Source organism: Podarcis tiliguerta, assembly GCF_965153285.1.
Source record: "Podarcis tiliguerta genome assembly, chromosome: 4".
Taxonomy (NCBI): domain Eukaryota; kingdom Metazoa; phylum Chordata; class Lepidosauria; order Squamata; family Lacertidae; genus Podarcis; species Podarcis tiliguerta.
The window spans coordinates 38,892,033-38,913,633 of NC_139537.1; the positions used below are offsets into that span (position 1 = coordinate 38,892,033).

The following is a 21,601-nucleotide window of genomic DNA, read 5'->3' on the forward strand; positions in this document are numbered from 1 at the left end:
AAAAGTGAAAGTATTTTCATTCCTTAAAAGACAACTTTAGCCATGAAACTTTGCAGCTTGGATGAATGACTTCGCTAATTAATATCACCAACTATGAATTACTAATACATGAAGCCGCCCAACAATGTGGAGACCATGTGGAATGTTAGAGGGTATGTTAGAGCATGCTGCTGATAATGCCAAGGCTGCAGGTTTGATCCCAGTAAGGGAGTATTTCTGCACCGGAGGGGGTTGGACTAGTTGATACTCAGGGTCCCTTCCAACCCTATGATTCTATGATAAATCAACAATTTAAAATCTACACTGACAGATTTTTAGAATGAACTGTAAACATCAGTAACACAAAACAGCTAACAAAAATGCATAAAGAGATCAAAATGTAAACATATCAAGAGTACTTTTAAATGCAATAAAGGAGGAGGCATGAGTGCCATATTATATAATTAGGAGGCCACCACTGAAAAAGCCTTCGGCCTAAGGCAAATGCATAAATAGTTTGCATATATTTCACAGCTGAAAACACCTTCAAATTGTTGCCCCCAGCCAGATACTCTCAACAGACATAGGTCTAAGGGCAGGAAAGCCATCCCATTGATCACCTGGCTTGAACAAGGTGAAGCATAACTTCAGCTTCTCAGCTTGAGTACGGGATAGCTATCTATATTTGGGTATTTTAAGATACAGACCATCTGGTTTAAAAAAAATATAGTTCTCACTCTTTAAACTGTACCATTTTATAGCCCCAGTTTCTGTTTTTCTGCTGTATGTATATATGCATTTGTGTATTTGTGGGGGTGGGTATATAATGTGCATTTACTATGCCTATTTCTTTTGCGGATTTTTCAGCATTTCATTATAAACAAAATCTGTAGAGATTAGTGTGCACTGAATGTATTATTATTTGGGGGAGATTAATTTGATACTTAAAAAAATTCATTAGCATGGACTTTGCTTCAGTATTTAAAATGACAGGAAAAGTGTTCTGAATATCTTGCCACCATTCTCATTCATCATTCTACCATTCAATTAAATTGCACACTGTCAAAATCCTTTGCTGTGATAAAAAATAGAAATTAAATTAAATATATATATATTATATGAGTTGAAAATAAAATAGCTCTTATATTTAAAAAAATTACATGATTCTGAATGGCACTTGATAGTTCTATCATTCTTGCTTTTAAAATAATTAAGGGTACAATCCACTAGAGTTAAGCAACTTCAAGTGTCTCTGACGCCCACTTCCTCCGATTCAAATCAATTTGATTTCCAAGCGTTGACTTTGGCTGGATTGTGTTTGTACAGCACAATCTTATGCAACTTTATTCAGAAGTACATTTGAGGGGCTTACTCCTTAGTACTTCATTCAGGATTACAGCTGCGCAGCCCAGGACCTCCATATATAGTGCCCAGGCTTGCGCCCAGGGCAGGTTACTTTAGTGCTGCTAATGCAGCAGTTTAACTTCACCTCCAGAGGAGTACCCCATTGTCTCTCAAGACAAACGGATGCCAACAACAGCCTAAAAGTATAACATAAAAACCTGGTTTATTTTATAAACAGATGGTTTATATTGCATATATTAAAAGACAAGCATCTACGCATGGAGCTCTTATCTGGTTGTTCACTTTCTCTGAATCCCACAATAGAAATCACATAAGCCCAGGTAGTAAGAGGGCCAATAGGTTGTATTGTTAGCAGTTGCACTGACCAATTTATGAGAAGCAGTATTTTCATCCTTTGCTCTTTTAAGAAAATGAATAATTTAGATAGGCACATTACATTTTTGGATATTGGATGTGCCACCACAGGGTGTGCTATTCTATAAGGCCCTCAGGGGTAATTATTCAGACAGATTTTTATTACAGTCATCCTGCCCATTGTTAAAAATGTTCATTTGCACTGGCATTCATTCTGCAGCTGTGTCCCTGCTTTTTCAGGGTCCTCAGACGCACAAAGAAAGTGTTAGTTCAATTCAAACTGCCCACTGATTGCATGCTGATCGACAGAAGAGACAGTGGGTACAAACCTATCCCCCCCTCCAATGTGTGATGGAGGTTTATATTTACCTCAGGGGCTAAATATTCTGCTCTGATCCTGATTTCCCTCCTACCTCTTTAAGTCTCTACATGGTCTTTGTGTAAACAGGGAATTTATCTCCCTTTATTCTAATTGTAATGGAGTACAGATATATCTTTCTCCAGGTTAGAGTGAAGGTCAATGAACAGGAGCAGGTTTACACCACTTCAACCATTTGCCTGATGGTAGCCTGTTTACTTTCTTGTCTCATTTATTATAAAATATCATAATGGTTCACAATAATAATATGTTTATAGACAGCTGATCTTCCATGTAAGTCCACAGCTCCCGTTGAGTTCAGTTGGGCAAGCTGTTGTTATCTATGGGAGCAATGCCTGCCACCCAGCCTTTCTAGATAACAGCCTCTGTCCTGTAACCATGGAATGTAAACAGAATGTTTCCCTATGAACCCTTTAGGAAGCTCTGTGATATATTTGGCTCTCTGTGTGCTTTGCATGCTGTAAAGGCAGCCATTTTGCTGGCATAATACGATATCCTGTATTTCTAAATTAAAAGACAGTAGAATGTTCACTTGAAGATGTTCTCACAACTATTTCACTGACAAAACCCAATGTTACTGAAACGGATATGCCTCCTCACCAAGGGTAGAAAATGGTGGGGGGCACGTGGGCAAATGTCATTTTGCTGTGCCACAAGGCTGCTGCAGGATACAGCAATGCCTGTGCCAGCCCAGCTCTGCCCTCTCTCTCTCTCACACACACACCCCCAAAAAATCCCTGTTTTGGGGCCTGTCTGCTGGCTACTGCTATTTGGGCTGGCACATAGGGCACTCACTAGAAGAGCTTCCTTGCCAACAGTGGAGCTCCCCTGGTGCCAGAGGACAAGCTGAGTGGAGGGATACTTCTGCCCTATCCAGCACTGCAGATAGGTGGTTCATATTCACAATGTCTTAAGTTATATTTGTCCGTTTCATTGCATGAATGTCCACTAGTTCCAACTGGGTGCCCATTTGTTCATCCATGAATTTCTGTCCAAATAAAGTTTAACAGACAGAAATTGCTGAACGTATTATAAAGCCATTTTGTTAGTCTTCAGAAGAGTTGCATCATGACTATTGTGTGCAGTTCTGATTATGCTATCTATCTGATTATGCTATGTTGGCAGGAGAAAGAATGAAAAATAATAACAGGCAAGATGTAGACAAGGTTCTTCTCAAGTACCTGTGTTTCTTTATTCCTTCTATCATTTTATCTGGTATTTGTTACAAATGGAACCAATACAGGCATTCGCACAAAATGTGTTTGTTGTTTTATTATATTCTTTCCTGTCTTGCATGCAAGATGATTCATTACAGTATTTCTGCATATATTATTCACGCCTTTGTATTATTAGCATTATCTAAATAACATCTGATGGAATACCCTGATTAGCATGCAAATTGGGTTATTTCTTCTAGGTAGTTTTAGAGTGATGGCTTACTCCTGAACACAAACAGTAAAAGGCTTGTCAAGTAAATACAGAAAGTAAATTAGTACTAGAATGACTTGGATGTTCTTGTCACAAACATCAAATGTTAATTATATATTCTAGTTTAAGGGAAAAGGGTCGTATTCATAGCTTAGTAACACCCCCTCTCCTCAGCACTTTTTTGAGTGCACAGGGTCGTATCCACCAAGAACAACCTGGGCTATAAATAATAGATTCTGATTTCAGCCATTTAAATAAAAATCCAAAAATATTATAATGCCTTTGGTAAATCCAGCAACATGACCAAGAAACTACTCAGAAATAATAGAACAATGAGATACATTTTTGCTACAGAGGAGGACTGGGAAATGAGCAACATATTTTACTAATGCAAATAATCTTTTCCTAACAGCTGGAACTATAACAAACCCTTAATATACCTATAATCCTAACACATTCCTTTGCTGTCTTTGCAGGCAGACCAGTAATGATTGTGGTTGAATACATGGAGAATGGATCCCTTGACTCCTTTCTACGGGTGAGGTGTTATTTTCACAAGAAATATGAATAAAAACCATTCTAAGTAAAGATTTTGAATCATTTATCACAAATTAATTTTTGCATAATGTTATTCATGGATTTTTAGTTGGAGAAGTATTTTCCCCAGGGTGCATTTCTTAGGTACAGTGATACATTAGAGCATAGCCAGAAAAGGAGAAGATTTAGACTTAAGAATATAATTGATTTCTTCTACAAGTTCAGTCCCCATATTTAGCAAAATAGTATTTCAAATGGTGTTATTATGAACAAAAAGATAAATTGAAATGCAAATGCCTTGCCATATGGCAGCTGTTCATTTTGCTCAGTCATTTAAAAATATTTCTTCGATGAGTTTTGTTTTTGGCTTACGGAAGTATAGCACAGGTTTAGTAGCTGATTTATAATTATTTATGGCTAATTGCATTTAACAAATTGAATTAGGAACTACTGAAGTGGCTTGACTATAACGGTATTCCACTTAAGTTCAGTTGCTGGATCTAAATAAATGTCAAAAGCGTGGATAGGGAATGGCACAGAGCAGCCCCAAGACATTTTGCTGTCTGAGGCGAAGGACAAGATGGTGCTGCTCTCCCACTTGACATACAGAAGCTGCCTGAACTGGCAGCTGAATCTTACTTCAACACTGGCAACAGGGTGATGTCTTTCCCCACAGTTTAGTTAGCAGGTTAGTTTAAGAAGACCAGGACATGCCTTGGGACATATAAAGCTCCAACAGTGGAGAACTGCTGTGGGGCTCAGGAGAAATATTATAAGACTAGATGGCACTGTGTGCTAACTGAGCAGTTTGCAGGTACTTCTGGATTCTTTGCTGTTGCTTGAGACTCAAGTGGCTTCAGTGGCACAGAGTGCCTTCCATCAGCTTCAGCTGGTGCCCCAGCTGGACAGGCACAGCCTAACTACTGTTGTCTATACTCTGGTAACCTCTAGGTTACATTACTGTAACGTGTTATAAGCAGGGCTGCCTGTGAAGATGATCCTGAAATTTGTGCTGGCGCAGCATTCGGCAGCCATATTGCTCATCATGGTAAGACGGTTTTGCCCTGGTCCTGTCACTGATCCTGGCCTGACTGCACTGGTAGCCAAATAGTTTCTAAGTCCAATTCAAAGTGCTGCTTTTGACCTATAAAGCCTCAAAAACGGCTCAGGGTGACAATACCTCAAGGACTACCTCTCTCCATATGAACCTACACAGACCCTGAGCTCATTGTCTGAGACCCTTCTTTGCATACCTCCTCCACAAGAGGTCCATAGGGTGGCAACCCTACAATAGGCATTTCTGCCCCTTTGTGAATGCTCTCCCCAGGGAGGTTCAGCTGGAACCTTCATTATACACCTTTAGATGCCAGGAGAAAACATTACTTTTCAATCTGGCCTTTGGCTGACTAACATCTGATACTCTTTTTAAAAAAGTGTTGTGGGAGGGGGGATCACTGGTTTGGTTTTGCTCTTATTTTTCTTGAGTATTTTGTGTTTTTTATATTGTATTTTTATAAAGTACTCATCATTACGCATTTTCAAATATCCACAAGATCACACTAGCCTTGCTGTATAATCGGTAGAACTTAACTAATTTTTGAAGAAGAAAAACATAATGAAGACATGTACAATAATTCATAATGTGCATTTAATACAGATCAGTTGGCATGAAATACCATTTGAAAATATTGGTGGGGGGAAATGAGTAAGCAGCAAAGCAAGGTGACTATAGTGAAGCAGAAAGGGCACAGAGGCAGCTTGACAAAGAAAGAAAGAAAGAAAGATGAGTGCCTAAAATCATTTATGAAGCCTCACTGTGAAGCACTGAAGAACTGGAGCCTATGAGACAAAAACCAGAGTTATGTAACAAAAAGAGGAAATGACAAAAGAATTCCTAGTGTTTAATATATTGGATTATATAGGTGGTTGGAAGGGCAGAGAGATAATGGCAAAATATGAGGCTGGATCAGAATTAATAGTACTGTTCATTTTGTAAACAGACTCGTAGATAAACTTTTTGCAAATCATGTTGCTACTTTATCTTTACTAATACCAAATGTTTCTACCTTCTGTTCATCCCTTTTTTACGACAGAAGGTTGAAGAGTTTGTATCTCATTTCACTCTAAATAGGTACCGTATATTCAGCTCATAGCAAGATTTCTTTACTACATTGCCTTCCTTATGTCTGGTTTTAAAATATTACATTTGGTGTTTGTATTAGGAAAAGGGTAGAGTCATGAGAGAGCAGTGGTACAATAATAAGCATTAACCTCTCAGTCACATTAATTGTTTCCCTTAGTTATATGCTTCCCTTTTCTCAGTTGTGGTTTATCAGTTCAATGTCTATTGATACGGTTTTGAGGTTACATGCATTCTGAAAGGAATGTAGAAATTTAATCTCAATAACATTAGTACTCAGCAGATCAAAAGACTGAAAGCTCTAGATTTTAAAAGAAATCTGTTTAATTCTTTTAAAAAATGTGATTTCCTTCTAGTTACTTCAAGAGTAAACTTTGAAATACCTTTGTGAGAGTACAAAAAGTACTGTTATAAGTGTGTCTCTAAACCATCATAAAAGGTTAAATTTACAAGGAGTTTTTATCTAGTGATCTCAAAGGACTTCACAAAGCCCATATTTCTTCATATGTAATAATGCCTTTTTTGTAGCTTTGAGCACTTTTATAGAAATATATATAAAAGCTAGAGCTAAAAGATAAAAATCCAGAATGTGAAGAATACTCTTCAACATTTCAAGCTTCTATGCCATAATTTCTACAAATAAATCATTATTGTTCACCAGAATATTATGGGCATGACAGCATTAGCTGATTTTTGGAGGGAAATATATAATGGCATTAGATGTGGCAATTGTTCCACATATTCCCATGTAAATCCAAATTATATCAGATCTGATTTATGTTTTTTTCAGCAGCTCATATTTGGGGCTTTAAAGTTCCAGGGATGCTCACATCCTTATTATATTTAGAAGTAAAAGAATAAGGAATAATGCTACAATACGTTGATCCTAAGATTTGTTGTACCATGTGCAAGAGCCTGGGCAGCGGAAGTATCAGGGGAGAAAATACTGGGTTGGATGGGAGATGAAGAGACAAAGTACATTCAGAAGGGAAGTTGTGCCTCTCATAGTGACCCATATGTCTAGAGCGAAGTTTATTTAACTTGATTAACTCCCTGCTACTAAGCATGTTGACTTATAAGTAACAATGATTACAATAACATTTAAATCCAAGTAGATTTAGGACTGTGGACTCACATTAAAAAAAAAAAATCCTCCATCTGATTTCACACAACCTCCTCCCCACTGCAACCCCATAAATCACAATGTTCAGTAGGTCATCATGGCCATCTTGAATAAATTTCAGCTGCATAGGGGGAAGCAGAACCATGAGGGGAAAACAGCCATCCACTGCACGGCCTAAACATAAAAAGTATAAAAAGTATCTGGCGTAGCTATGCCTTGCAATGGTCAAACACAGAGGGTAACGTTTTCCAGAACAGCAATATTTCAAGCACTCATACCAAAGCATAAGGTTCAAGTTGTTGCTGGCACCCATCTGTATCAGGAGGCAATGGGAGTTACAGCACCTGCTGTGGCTGTAGAGACCAGTATGGGAGATATATGTTTTATTGCAGGTGAGGCAGATGAAGACTTCTGGTGGTGCTGCTACAGGTGCCCTATGGCTATTTCCATTTCTGTACAATGGCAAGTGTGTGGCAGCCAATAAAAGGATTACTAAATGTTTTAATACAATCACAACCTTTGCTTAGTGCCTTAGTCACTACTAGATCTTGCAGCTAGGTAGTTACAGGAAAGATAGATACAGAAAATGGAAACATGGGGACAAAATGGAGGTGACCTGGCAACACAGCTTAGCAGACACTTTTTCCATTCTTCTCAATTATGATATTATCTGATTTTAGTATTTAAAACAAAAGATATGTACTGCATATATCATTATTATTATTTATTAGATTTATAAACTTCCATTCATCAAAAGATCTCGGGTCAGTCCACAAGGAAAAAACACAAGATAAAAGCACTAATAAATAGCCAAAACAGAAGCAACACAACAGTAACCCCCTCTGTACTATACTACTACTATATCATACAAAAAATCCGAAGTCTCAATATTTCTAATTATTTTTGTGCAAATTAATAAAAAAGCAAAGGTTCTGTCACTTTATGAATTGTATTACTAATGTTTACTATTTGTGTACAGCGTGTTCTGGTTTTTAAAGGGGCACTGCGGCTGTTTTATATCAAGGTATAAATCCAGAGAACCTTATTGCATTTGGGTAAAATAACAGATTGTTGCAGAAGTACTCCTTTTATTGTTGACATGTACTTCAGAACTTAGTAGTGTAAAGCACCATAATAAGTTTTGTTTCATTTCTGTGGTACATTAACAAAAGACAATACAGCAAAGTAAAAGACCAAAACGTATTACCAAACTTAAATTCCTAAAGGCAAGTCCAAAATAGGCCAAGGGAGGGAAGTGAAAAATATTTTCTGTGGGAAAGAAATGTCAGGATATATTGCTCTTTGAAGAAGCAGCCATTATATAATTCCCAGTACAGCCTTGCCATTAACCTTATCCTTTCTGTCAGTTAGAGGTTAGATGCTGCAGCAGAAGCTCATGTTAAATAATGTTGGGAAAGGAGACGAGAGTTCCATAAAATGAAGTCATAAAGTGTGTGCTATAAATCCATCTAACATATCCTCTCCAGTCAGAGTTCATTTTGGGTGGAGGAGACCCACATGACTCTGCAAAGTTTAATAGCTCCCATCTTTATTTGTCTGCTGTAAAAGATGCTAAAAATGAGCTTGTTCTCATTCTTGCTCGCTCTCTCACTCTCATGCAGCATGCACACATGCCATCTTTAGCAGGCTTTGCAACAAAGTTGTAGAATGAAACCAGGGGCGTAGCAAGGGGTGTGTGGTAGGTGTGGGCTGCCTCGGGTGTCCCACTGAGGGGGTGACAAAATGGTGGGCGGCATTCACCGTGGGGCCTGCAGTGCACCCAAGCCACATGTTTCTCCTGGGAATTATGTGGTGGCATGAGCGCCTGCAGGCTCCACTGTGCTCCAAACAGTCAGCCCATTGCCTCCCCCTCAGCTGTAGGACAGCTGAGTGGAAGGAGGCAGGCAGACTCCTCGGTGCCCCAGTGGATGAGTGGCCCCACCCCCATGGGCAGCTGGCCCCACTCCAGGCACCCAATCGGCTTCTTCCGCTGCGGAACGAAACCTCCCCATTTTATTTACTTGTTTTACTTATTTTGCATACATGTGTTCCTGTTACATGAGGGACCTGAATAGTGATTTGACAAATACTTCCTCTCCAAATTCGTATTCTGGTACATCACCATCCCTCTGAGATAATATTTTCTTAACAGTTATCTTACACATTTTTTAGTTGTTGCTTCAGGATTATTCTCTATCTCCTGTATTTGATAAGCTTTGCCAGTTTGTGATGTTTCACATTACATGGCTCAGTGTCTTTTACACTACTAGAGATAACTGTGTTTTCAGCTAACAGTTATAAACAACTGAGTTGTTACAAAGGACATGTCTCTTATATTATTATTTATTAAATGTGTATACCGCCCTGAATCTGTAGATCTCAGGGCATACCACAGCTCAAACTCTCTTGCCCAGGTGAATAACCTGCCTGCTGAATTCTGCACCAGCTGGCTTCTCATTGAATAAAGGCTTATTGCCACAATTATACTAAATGGCAGCTTACCCAGTTACAGGCTGGGCAGCTGTTGCGGCCGATTGTGGGCTCCCCCCCCCCAAGGAGCAATGCCGGGGGGGGGGCGCTAGGTGGCCAGTCATGGGGAATTCCTAGGCCGGCAACTGAAGACTGATGGGCTTTCTCACCACTGTCTTATTTTTTAATCCTGGCCAATCCGGCTAGACCAGGTGGGAGGGGCTTGGTCCCAATATAGGCAGCCAAACCCTGGGACTGCTGTTGGCGGATGATTAGTCAATAAATTATGTGAAATCAGGACCTAAAGGAAGAAATAGGTAAAAGCGACTGGGAAAGTCCTGTTTAATTCAATTCACATATAGGAGTAAACCATAGATGGCATATATATCCAATTATACTAAGTCAGAGCATTAAAACATTAATACAGTGGTACCTTTGGTTATGAACTTAATTCGTTCTGAAGGTCCGTTATTAACCATAATGCAAAATTTAGTTAAAATAAGTGTGGATAGTATGCTCTCTCTCATGCATGATTTAAAACCCCAAATGCAGACACTATCACGTGGCATAAGTTAAATGTCATGACACAAGCCAGGGTCAGCAAGCTAGTTGTTTGCCAATACTTTTGTTTTTCAGTCCCAGGTAGAGGACTAAACTAGAAGGCAGGAGGGGAGCAACAATACACAGCTGGTTGGCTTTATTGGTCACAAGCTGTGCAGGCAAGCCTAGTTTAGATGTTCTTTAACTCTATAGAGTAGATGTGGATGTTCTGGAAAAAGTAAATTCTCTACCGCAGTTGCTATTGTACTGAGCAAAGTATTGATTGATCTTTTCTTTAATGGTGGCAATCCAGGCTGGAGGCCTGATTGAATCAGCAGAGTCTGGAAATCAAACTGTTACAGGAAAAGTATTTGTTTTAAAAACATGTACAAAAACTTGGTCCAGCAGCCTTTCAGCCTTTGGAAATTTGCTACACAGCTATTTCAGGATGAGCAGTGGGTGAGGGTGTTCTACCATCAGCCTTTTTTAAAAAACTCCAGTCAAATACTGAGAATCAAGATACATTTGTGCAGGTCAATGACTTTTTTTTGTGTGTGTCCTAACTTTAACATGTTCTGTGTAGTGATCAGTTTGAACACTGAGCAAGTTTATAGCTTAGAGAGTAATATATGAGCTCTCTCCTGGTCTTCCTGAAGCAGAGACAGCCCTGTTGATATGTAGACAACATTCCTTTCTCCACATGAGCAGGGGTGCAGCTTCTTCTCTCTCTGTTTTGTGTGGATTCCCTCTAATATTATCCTGTGGTGTGGGCACAATGGCAGCAGTGGTTCTTCCCACAGCTCTGGAGCAACATTAGAAGCTCCAGGAGTCAGGGCACATGAGAAAAGCCTACGCTAGGGCTCGTGCATCACTCGTCTGGCAAGTGGTCAAGGGATAAGCCATAGCATGGGTTACTCCCACTGTTTGCTTATTTATATTTACAATATTTTCACCCCATCCTTCAAGTTGAGAAAAGGCTTCCAGAAGAGGAATCAGACAATACCTGCCTTCAGCTCACGGTCTAAATGGCTTGATACAAAAGGAAAGGGGGCTGAGAATGACTCAGGCACTATTTACTGGGGCCTATCCACACTTTTGCTTTTTCCTCAACTTTCCCCCAGATTAACCTGCTGTTTACCAGTGAATTGGAACAAACACAAATCGGTTTTTCTGCAGATTGACGTTTGTTCTAACTCAGCGATCAACAGTGGATTTTCTCAGAGAAGGTGTTGGGACAAATGAAAAACCACTCTGATCTGTGTCTAGAACAAGTGGAAAACCTCTTAGACCCATTCTTTCTAGGCATGGAACAAGTGGAAGTGTGGACAGGCACTTAGTGGCAATGTTCTTATAGAGACCAGCAGGAATGATAAGAGTTCAAAGAGAGAAAGAGACAAAGGTTACTGGTCTTTCAGCTAAACTGATGGGATGGCTGCTGCTAGATGAGAAGTGGGCAGGAGGTGACCCTGGTGGAATTGAGTGGTGTTTGGTTTGGTCTGTTTCCATTGGGAAAGCATTGGGAAAGCATTGCTGTCCCATCCCTCCCTCTGTAATAGCCTCCTGGAAACATGACACAAAACTTTTCATCTTCCCGTAATATTTCAAGGCATTTCTATACCACCATATTTTGAATGCACCGAAAGCTGCCATACATATCCACATCAAGTGGTAGAATTTTGGGCTGCATTGCTTCAGACTCTCCTGGTAGGACTTCATATTTTTAAATGAACACATAAAAAGCTTCCTTTATGTAGGAAACTAGCACATCAGGCAGAGAGGATACATGAAAATCCTTTCCCCTGATGAGTAGGTGTTGCCCTACAAGGAGTTTTTTATATGGGTAAATATTTTAAAAATTGCCCCACCTGCAGCCTCAAGTGACCCAGCTGATAATTGTACCAGCTTGTGTAGAAGGGTACTTTGAATAAATAAAACATTCCCAATAACATCTTAATTAACCATTCCAAATGTATCCTAAGCAAAGGTATGAACTTGCCCAGGTATTTTCATAATTAAAAAGGGATTGGTGTCAGTTAAGTATCAGTATTCATATCTTTATGTTCCATTATGTTATTCTGCAAGAAACTTTGTTCCCCACACCCATGGTTCACTTCTCACAGTTAAAGGCAATGAATACATAAATCAAAGTATAGGCTGCGGAAGTGTGAACGTTATACACTTCTGATTTTCTATAATTAAAGATTGAAGTGGGACTTGCAGGTCTGAGTCAGATTTTGGTTTTTGGGTGTAAAATGGTTTCTTCTCTGGAACACTTTAAGAGCAAAGTTCTGCTGCAGAAGGAACAGCTTCCACTGGGGAAGCTTGATTTGTCGCCCATAATACTTTATGCAGTGTTCTGTAACTGGAATGGAATATTTCTTGAGTCAAGTTTTGCAAACGGCATCAGATGCTGAATATAAAACAATTTCTCTCATGTGCATTGGATGGGCAGCATAAATGTGCAACCAGCCAGGCATTAGATATACTTTTGGCTGTCAAGGATAGTTTATTTGGCAAAGCTATTAAAGACTGTTTAGAATTTGATGAAACAGTGCTCTGGATAAATTCACTCTGGTTTGAATTGTTACAGAGGCTGATAAACATCCTCAGCAGCCAACTGGGAATTGTATCAAAAGTACTTCTTGTGTTAACCCCTGAGAGTCAGAATAAGCCCTAGATAACAAGTCTGAGTCACTTAAATACTTGGGGGAAATTGCATCTTCCCTCTTGAGACAAATAAAACAAAAAAGAAGAGGCAATTGCCAGAGGATATCTATATCAAGATGTGTATCTATTCTGAGTTTATTTGCATAGAGAGTCAAGTATATGAAGAAAAGCTGTATGAGTTGTTATGGGATCACAGTTGATGTCTGAGGAACATTGGGATGTAGGGCTGATGAGAGAATCAAGGCCTGTGGTAGTTGAGGCCTAATAAATTGTGGCGCCTGTCTTTTTAAAGTGGTTTTAAATTAGGGCTGTGTGTATGATGTATGTGGAGATGTGTAGAGGGGAATCAGAATGTGGCAGCAGGGACAGAATTCAGCTGCCCAAGAATCCTGGACTTCTTACTTTTTTAAAAAAGCAAGATTCTAGCTCTTATGGCTTCATAGATATAACTGAAAGTGGTGGGCAATATCTGCTGAAACATCTGAACCCACATGGTTTGCGGAATAAGATTTCCAGTAGTTGGGACACCACAGCTTCATTTACTTTTTTATCACCATGCATGAGTTGCAGAACCTAGAAAAAATATGCAATATAGTAAACTGTATGATTATTTATGCCATTTGAGAGTAATTTTGATTAATTCCATAGTTTCTATCGGTTCAATTATTTAAGGACATAGGAAGCTGCTTTATACTGAGTCAGGCCATCAATCCATCTAACTCAGTATTGTCAATACAGTGGTACCTCGGATTACATATGCTTCGGGTTACATACACTTCAGGTTACAGACTCCACTAACCCAGTAATAGTGCTTCAGGTTAAGAACTTTGTTTCAGTATAAGAACAGAAATTGTGCTGTGGCGGCAGCAGGAGGCCCCATTAGCTAAAATGGTGCTTCAGGTTAAGAACAGTTTCAGCTTAAGAACGGACCTCCAGAACAAATTAAGTACTTAACCCGAGGTACCACTGTACTGTCTGGTAGCTGCTTTCTAGTATTTCAGACAGGAAACATTCCCCACCCTACTTGAAGATGCCTAGGATTGAATCAGGGACATTTTTTCATGCAGATGCTCTGCTACTGAGCTGTTGGAACCCTGCTGCAGAATATTTTTTTTGAGCTTTGTACAGTTCCATTAACTTGTATTTGCGTGTCAAGGTCCCCAGGGCCACCCCAATAACTCACACATCACACAGAATTTTTTGTTTAAGATTTTTGGCATAATTTGGGCCACAACTTTATTGAAATACAAATTTGTGAGTGGTTGCTTAGGCATTGGTTGCGACTATCTGCCCCCACCATGGGGGACAGACTGACATTCCGCACGATGCGAAAGTCAGAATAGGGGAATACACTTGGGGGTTACGTGGAGCAGGGAACCTGCCCTCACCCCAAATGCAACCAGGAGCTCATTGCTATGGCCCGAGCCCCCTTGACAGAGTGGACAAGCAATAGTTAGCCCCCAATTCCTTTAACGGAATCCCTTGCAGCAGCAGCATTAGAGGGGCAGGCACTCAACCTACCAAGGGCAGGCACTCAACCACTTCCCCTCAACCAACCAAACCATAAACCAATGCCTAACCGCAACCTTACAAGTTGTGACGATTTGCTACGCAGTAGGCAAAAACCAAATGGCCCCAGCCAATCAGCCAGATGGACAAAATTCCTACCAGGCCCCTGCCCCAAGAACAGACGCCCCATGACAGGCATAGCAAGGTCAAAGCGAACAACCCTAATTCTAGGGAGGGGGGGACGGGCAATCCGATGCACGGTCGAAAAGAGGAAGCCCTAGCCTCGTGCAAGGAGTTTTAGCATTTCTGGCTGTCAATCAACAAATGGCAACATTAACTTCTTCCCAACAACAAGGGAAGCCCCAATCGCATCAGTGGCCAACGAACAATTAGCCCACCCCCAACTTTGGAGTGTCCTGGCGGCCCCCACCGCAACACGTGCTCTCCATGAAGGAGAACACACTTTGTAGATCAGGCACGTCCAACTCCCAAGAGACAGCAATCTACTCCCACTATAAAAAAAAACTGGCAGTGATCTACTCATTGTCATTGCCAAGAGTTGTTGATCTTTTTGTTGAGCTTTTCAGGGGGATCGATCAGGAGCATCCCGGGGATCCGTGATCTACCTGGAACACTCCCATGATCTACCAGTAGATTGCAGTCTACCTGTTGGACATGCCTGTTGTAGATACATGCTCAGTAATAACTCCACAGCCAAGACATTTGACAGTTGTCTTCTCTGCCAGCTTCTGTAAGAATGTGCAACCTTTCCTTTATCTAGTCTGGAAGTCAGCTCTTGACCACACTTATTAAACCTTGTTCTGAAGTCAACACTAGTATTTTTATTAGTGGGGAAGATGTTCCTTGAAAGCAATTTATAGTCACAGTTTAGAGCCAAACTGCACCTGTGTGAGAGACAGAAAATATTGTCCCAGTCCCCAAGCAGAGGAAATGTGGCCTTTGAGCGTGGGACGTGCATCCCTGCCATAACAGATAATTATAATTATTTGAGGCAAAAACAGCCAAAAGGAAAACTGCACTATTGAAAGATATTGAGGGAATAAAGGTAGCACAGAAAACAGTATTGAGAAGCTTTGCAGACTACATTGTTTACGGATTAGTGTGGGCGTAGCATGACACGATCTGGAAAGTCAAGTGTGTGAGAAATAAAGGCATCACTTGGAAGCAGAACATATGGAATAGGGACAGGATAAAATCACACGCTATAGGCAAGTGTGAAACGCTGAAGTACTTGAAGATGGGGAAAAGATATATTTCAAATGTTATTCAGTAGCAATAATCATAGAGGTTTGGAGTGACAAGAATGTGGCAAAGAACATTTTAAAGTACTTGTTTAGAAATATATTACTAAATTATGACTATCTTGCTACAGTCAAGAAAGCAGAAGCAGTCTGAATTTTCTTAAGTTGAAGGACACATTTCTGTAATCCTTTCTTTGACCTTTGAAAGCTACCATATCCTCAAAGCGGTATTGTATCCTCATTCCTATCTGACACACGTATCCCATGAGGTAGTGCTGGGGAAGGGAGGTTGCTGTTCAACCCTATACTATGTCCAGTTGGCCAGTAATCTCTTTCGTAGCTCTATCTTGTCCCTGCACACATTGGGTTTATTCCTGGGACTGGCTTTGCTTTGGAATGCTGACGTAGCAGCTGTGGCCAGGAATGCTTTTGCACAGTTTCAATTAATATGGCAGCTGCTCCCCTTCTTGGATAAAACAGATCTGACTAGCACATATGTCTCAGTCACACCTAGACTGGATCATTGGAACACCAGGGGCTACTGTTAAAAGTGTCTGAAAATGTTAGCCGGTGCAAAATGCAATGGCTACATTGAAATCTGAAGCCCGTTTTTCAGAGCATACTATTATGATTTTGTTTCATCTGCATTGGCTTCCGGCTCATTTCCAGACTCATTTAAAGTGCTGGTTCTTAACTGCCAAGGCCTAAATGGTTATGGATCAGGAAATCTGCCACTCTCTATGCACAATATTTCAACTGCACCCCCAGAGGCTTAGAAACAGGGCCTTCTGTTGTATTGACAGGTTGTGCAACTCACTCCCTCTCACTTTAGGCAAGCTTTAGGCAAGACCTTTTTTCTTTAGGAACGTAGGAAAATGCCTTATTGGTCCATCTAGCTCAGTGCTACCCATATCAACTGAGCTACCACCTTTCCCATTGAAGGACCACACATATCTGCTATTGGGTCCCTGAAGCACAGATTCACACAAAGTGGCAAAACGTCCTTGCAGGTTATGCAAAACAAAGGTACAGGGCGATCAGTACGCAACCTGCACACAGTAGTCAGGGTGCGCCCCCTTTATATAGATTTGCAGAATAGAATACTACCTGATCTCCTGTAAGCCACCTGATTTCTTGTAAACCAAAAGTTATGGCAACTTCCTATGTCCTTACATGGGCTTGCCCCCCCTTTCCTTCCTGCATCAGCCTCTCCACGCCATGAGCCTCAACATGTGTTCAAATGTAAAACATGTGATTTATACTGGTAGCAATAAGATGGGGCTTTGTCTCCTGCATTTTACCTCCTCCCGACTGGGACCCATTCAACCTTGCTCTTATCTTTATTGCCTAAGCTAGACATTCCAACGAGAGGCCCATTTGCACCGTAACATTTAAGCAAGAAAAAGCCTTGTTCTTCTGGCTGGTGAAAAACCTCCCCCCTTTGGAAAAACCTCACCTTAAACAGTTTTTGGGATCATATAGAGAACAATATTCTAATGGCCCCCCTTCACCATAATTTCCCTTAAGTTTTTAGTTTTAAATGCCTAACTCCCTGTGGATCAAGCTGTGTTTGGTTCTGCTTCTTCTTCTTTTCTTTTTTTGTATTTAAATTGATTTTATTAGAAGCCATTTTGGGCCTAAAAACAGCGTATGAATTGTAAGTTTGTTTGCAGCTCAAAAATTATATAAATAACCTTATAAGATAGATAAACTTTTATGCAACTTTGCCAGATGGCAGCATTTCACTCCTCGTAAGTGCATTCCAATTAATAAATACCCCAAAAGGAATCCGTATGAATCTGTATCATCTATTATTTCACTTGCTTCCTTCTACAAAATTGGTGTTGATTTGTTTGTTTATTACTGATAGAGATTTTCAGTAATGACAGACAATGATACCCTTCCTAAATTATATCCATGTAGCATTTTTTTAATATCAAAATGTAAAATTTAATAACTTTTACTTCCTGGAATTCTGCTTTATACCAGAAAGGACCTGGAGACCCAGTGAGACCTGAATATGGTCCTGATGCAGGGAGAAAAAATAGAGAAGAGTCACAAGACGTAAATTTACTTGCACACTGGATTAAAGCAGCTGCGTTGACTAAATGAAAACATGCCATTTTTTTAATTCCAGCAGCCATTTGAATAGAAGACTGGTTTTATAGTTTTAGCCGATTTTTACCTTTTCTGTATTTTATCTCTTATGCACCACTTGGAGGCCATAGTAGTTAAGCAATATATAAATTGTTTAAATAAACAAAAATAAGAAATAAAAATATTTGCGCCATGCCAAGTAATTAATTTGAACTACTTGTTATTGACATGTCTGAAACTGTAGTTAAGAAGTCAGTAGTAAGAGCTGAAGAATTATTATTTGTTCAAGTGGAAGAAAAATGCCTACTGTGTTAAAATTGCTGTTTAAACTGTCTGCACTCCTGCGTCTTCATACTGTGAGTCACTTTAAGTTCCCTTGCCAACCATCTTAAACGGGAAGAAGTGTTTCAGCTGCTGGGTATATTACAAAAACTTCAGAAAGTGTATTCTCTCTCTTCCTTATTAATCTGTTCATTTGTCCTCCAATAATTGATGTATGAAATGTGTTTCTGCTGGTGACATTGTGCCTATGACTTAGTTGAATAGCCACCATAGTCTTCATAATGTGTATTTTAACTTACAGCAAAATCATATGAACCTTTTTTTCAGAAGTTTCATTCTGTCCCAATTACTCCACAGTAGATGTGTTTAGGATTGCACTGGGAGCCACTTCCCTCATTCCTGACAAAAAAAACTCTTCGTATTTCCATTGCGGATTGTTCACATTTTTTCCATAACTTTTGTCGGATTTCTGAAATCACAGGGTAAATGTTCCTCTCAGAGCTGTAACTTGCCTTTCAAACAGGACAGAAAAATGAGGCAGAAGGAGAGCCCCTAGAGCAGGCATGTCCAAAGTCCGTTTCAGGGGCCTAATCCGGCCTGTCAGTCAGTTTAATCCGGCCCTTGTGGCAGTTTTCCAGGGTTAAAATCCTTTTAAAAAAACAAACCTCAACAACCTCGATCCTTAAAGAAGCTCAACAACTCCAACCCCCCAAAAAGCTCTCAACAACTTCAATCTTAAAACAAGGTCAACAACTTTGGTCAGCACTTTGGTCGGCCCCCATGGCCCATCACTTCATCAAATCTGGACCTCTTTGAAAAAAGTTTGGACACCACTGCCCTAGAGCAAGGATGGGACATCTATAGTTCTCCAGATGTCATTGGACTCCATTTCTCATCAGCCCCAGCCAGAATGGTCAATAATCAGAGATGATGGGAATTATAGTGCAACGGCTCATGGAGAGCAACAGGTTCCCCACCACATAATTAGAGTAACAAATTGGTATTGAATATATATATAACATCCACAAATGATATCAAAGATGAGAATGAAGTGACATAACATCAAAAGCAGGAAAAGTTAATTGATGAAATACACTTCAAATTGTACAATAACAATCAGGCTTGAATGCTGATTATTAGAAGACAGCACACAACAATTCAATTTATAAGCTTCAAAAGGGGGAGGGCGCTGATGGGTAGCTGTCTTGTAAGAACGAATTTTCAATCAGAATTTCAGCAATCCATATAGCATCTACAGACTGCTATATGCTAGAAGAGGCTTCCTCAGCCTCAGCCCTCCAAATATTTTGAGACTACAATTCCCATCATCCCTGACCACTGGTCCTGCTAGCTTGGGATCATGGGAGTTGTAGGCCAAAAACATCTGGAGGGCCAAGGTTGAGGAAGCCTGTGCTAGAACAACTTCAGTAAAGATTCTGTAGCTTCCCAATGCTAGCAACCCCAGACTTTTTCTTAAAGCATATTTTGTAATATTATGAAATATAAAATTAACTGCATCTAAAAGTTAGAAAATGCAGAGTATTGTGCCAGGCTTACATATATGTATACCTGTTACTTAATTTTTTTAACCAGTAGATTTTTAAAAAACCCATTGCCATCTGTTGCTGTAATGTGTTAAGTGGCCTACATAAGATTGTAGGTTTTGCAGGCAAAAGGATATAAACCAAAAAAAAATTTTTTTACTGATTATCCAGTCTTAAAGTCATGATTTTATTTCAAGTGCTTTTGAACGCAATTCTTGAGCCAGGACTTTTCTGTCCAAAAACGGATTAGTAATATGAAGAGCTAATATTTCTTATTTGGGTTATCTTTTCTACATTATTTCCATAGAGACATTCTAAGTAGCTAACCTTGGAGAAGAGTGTATCTATTCTTAGAAATTTTTCCTCTAATTTCCTCAGTATTCATCTTTAATTAAAGATTGTTGTCACAGGATTAGGCAAGAGATAGCTACTAATTTAGCACATAGCATTTTCATTCATGTGTTACCACAATCTTATTTGACAGACATAGTAGTGTAATTTGTAAGAGCTTGTTTATATAACAGATATGTCTATCATTACTTTGGAACTGGTTGCTAGACATCAAGCAGTAAATATTGTGGATTGGTCCATTGTCTGGCTCTAAAAAGAGGAGCACATCAGACTTAACTGTGAAGGCCAGGGGCATTACAGTGAAATGGTGATGTAAGTCCTTCACGGTTTAGGATCACAGTTCTTGTAAGACTGTCTGTCTCCATGTGTACCTACCCAAACATGAATGGAGGGCCTACTGAAGGTACTGCCACCATTTTAGGTGTAGGAAGTAGGTACCAGAGAAAGGGCCATCTCAGTGGTGGCACTCCATTGTGGGAAATGCTACAAATGTGAAAAAAGGTCAAAGACCCAAAAGCCAATGGGGATAATTAAATAAATTAGCGTATATACTAGAGTATAAGCCGACCCAAATATAAGCCGAGGACCTAATTTTACCACAAAAAACTGGGAAAACGTATTGACTTGGATATAAGCTGGTTCACCACACCACAAACCTGGTGGTGGTGGCAGCAGCAAAGGCGGAGGAGGAAGGAGCAGCCCGAAAGGACCATCACTCGCGTATAAGCCGAGGGGGGCTTTTTCAGCATAAAAAATATGCTGAAAAAGCCAGCTTATACTCAAGTATATATGGTATATGGGGAGGCGTGCCTGGATTAGCAAATTGTGGTTAGGCATTTGTGCGATGTAAACTGAAGAAAGTTGAGTTAAACTTGAAAATGTAAATGTTCTTGGAGCTGACAATCTACCTTCCTTACAGAAGCATGATGGCCACTTCACAGTTATCCAGCTAGTTGGCATGCTACGTGGAATTGCTTCTGGCATGAAATACCTCTCAGATATGGGCTACGTACATAGAGACTTGGCAGCTCGGAATATTTTGGTCAACAGTAATCTCATGTGTAAAGTCTCTGATTTTGGATTATCGCGGGTATTAGAGGATGACCCTGAAGCAGCTTATACAACAAGTGTAAGTTTCTTTTTTATTTCTAATACAAAAAGACAGTTGATGCAAGATTTGTATTTCTCATTTTCTTTTTACAGTAATTCTTAACTTCTGTCTCGATAATGTTTAGATTGGATGCCTCTTGTATTAAGCCATGTTTGTGACTTGTTATCTTTACTGCAAAATGGGATGTTTCAAATGCCATTTTCTTTATCACGAAAGTACATCCGAAGAAGGTCCCTACTCCCATCTAGCCAATTTTATTTTGCTCTTTTCATTTTCTGGGGCCAGAGTAACCTGAATTTATCTGTGATAATTGGAATTTTATTTTTGAACTACATAAACTTACTATCTAGATATTATTATTTCATATCCTAGAGTCACCACAGTAACAAAGCAGTGAAACTCTTGTGCTTCCATTATTTAGGCATGATTAGGTTTATTTCAGGTATCTTTTAAATTTGGAAATA

The 21,601-nt window shown here is 39.8% G+C and overlaps 1 protein-coding gene across 5 annotated transcripts in view; it reads left to right on the forward strand.

Moving 5' to 3' along the window:
* Window positions 1–21,601, forward strand: part of EPHA6 (EPH receptor A6) — a 340,304-nt gene that overhangs the window by 284,288 nt on the left and 34,415 nt on the right. For all 5 annotated transcript variants that reach the window (XM_083438305.1, XM_083438306.1, XM_083438307.1 and 2 more), the window contains 2 exons: window positions 3,982–4,043; window positions 20,946–21,155. In XM_083438305.1, the coding sequence (XP_083294431.1) occupies window positions 3,982–4,043; window positions 20,946–21,155 (272 nt within the window). The remainder of the gene's footprint in view (window positions 1–3,981; window positions 4,044–20,945; window positions 21,156–21,601) is intronic.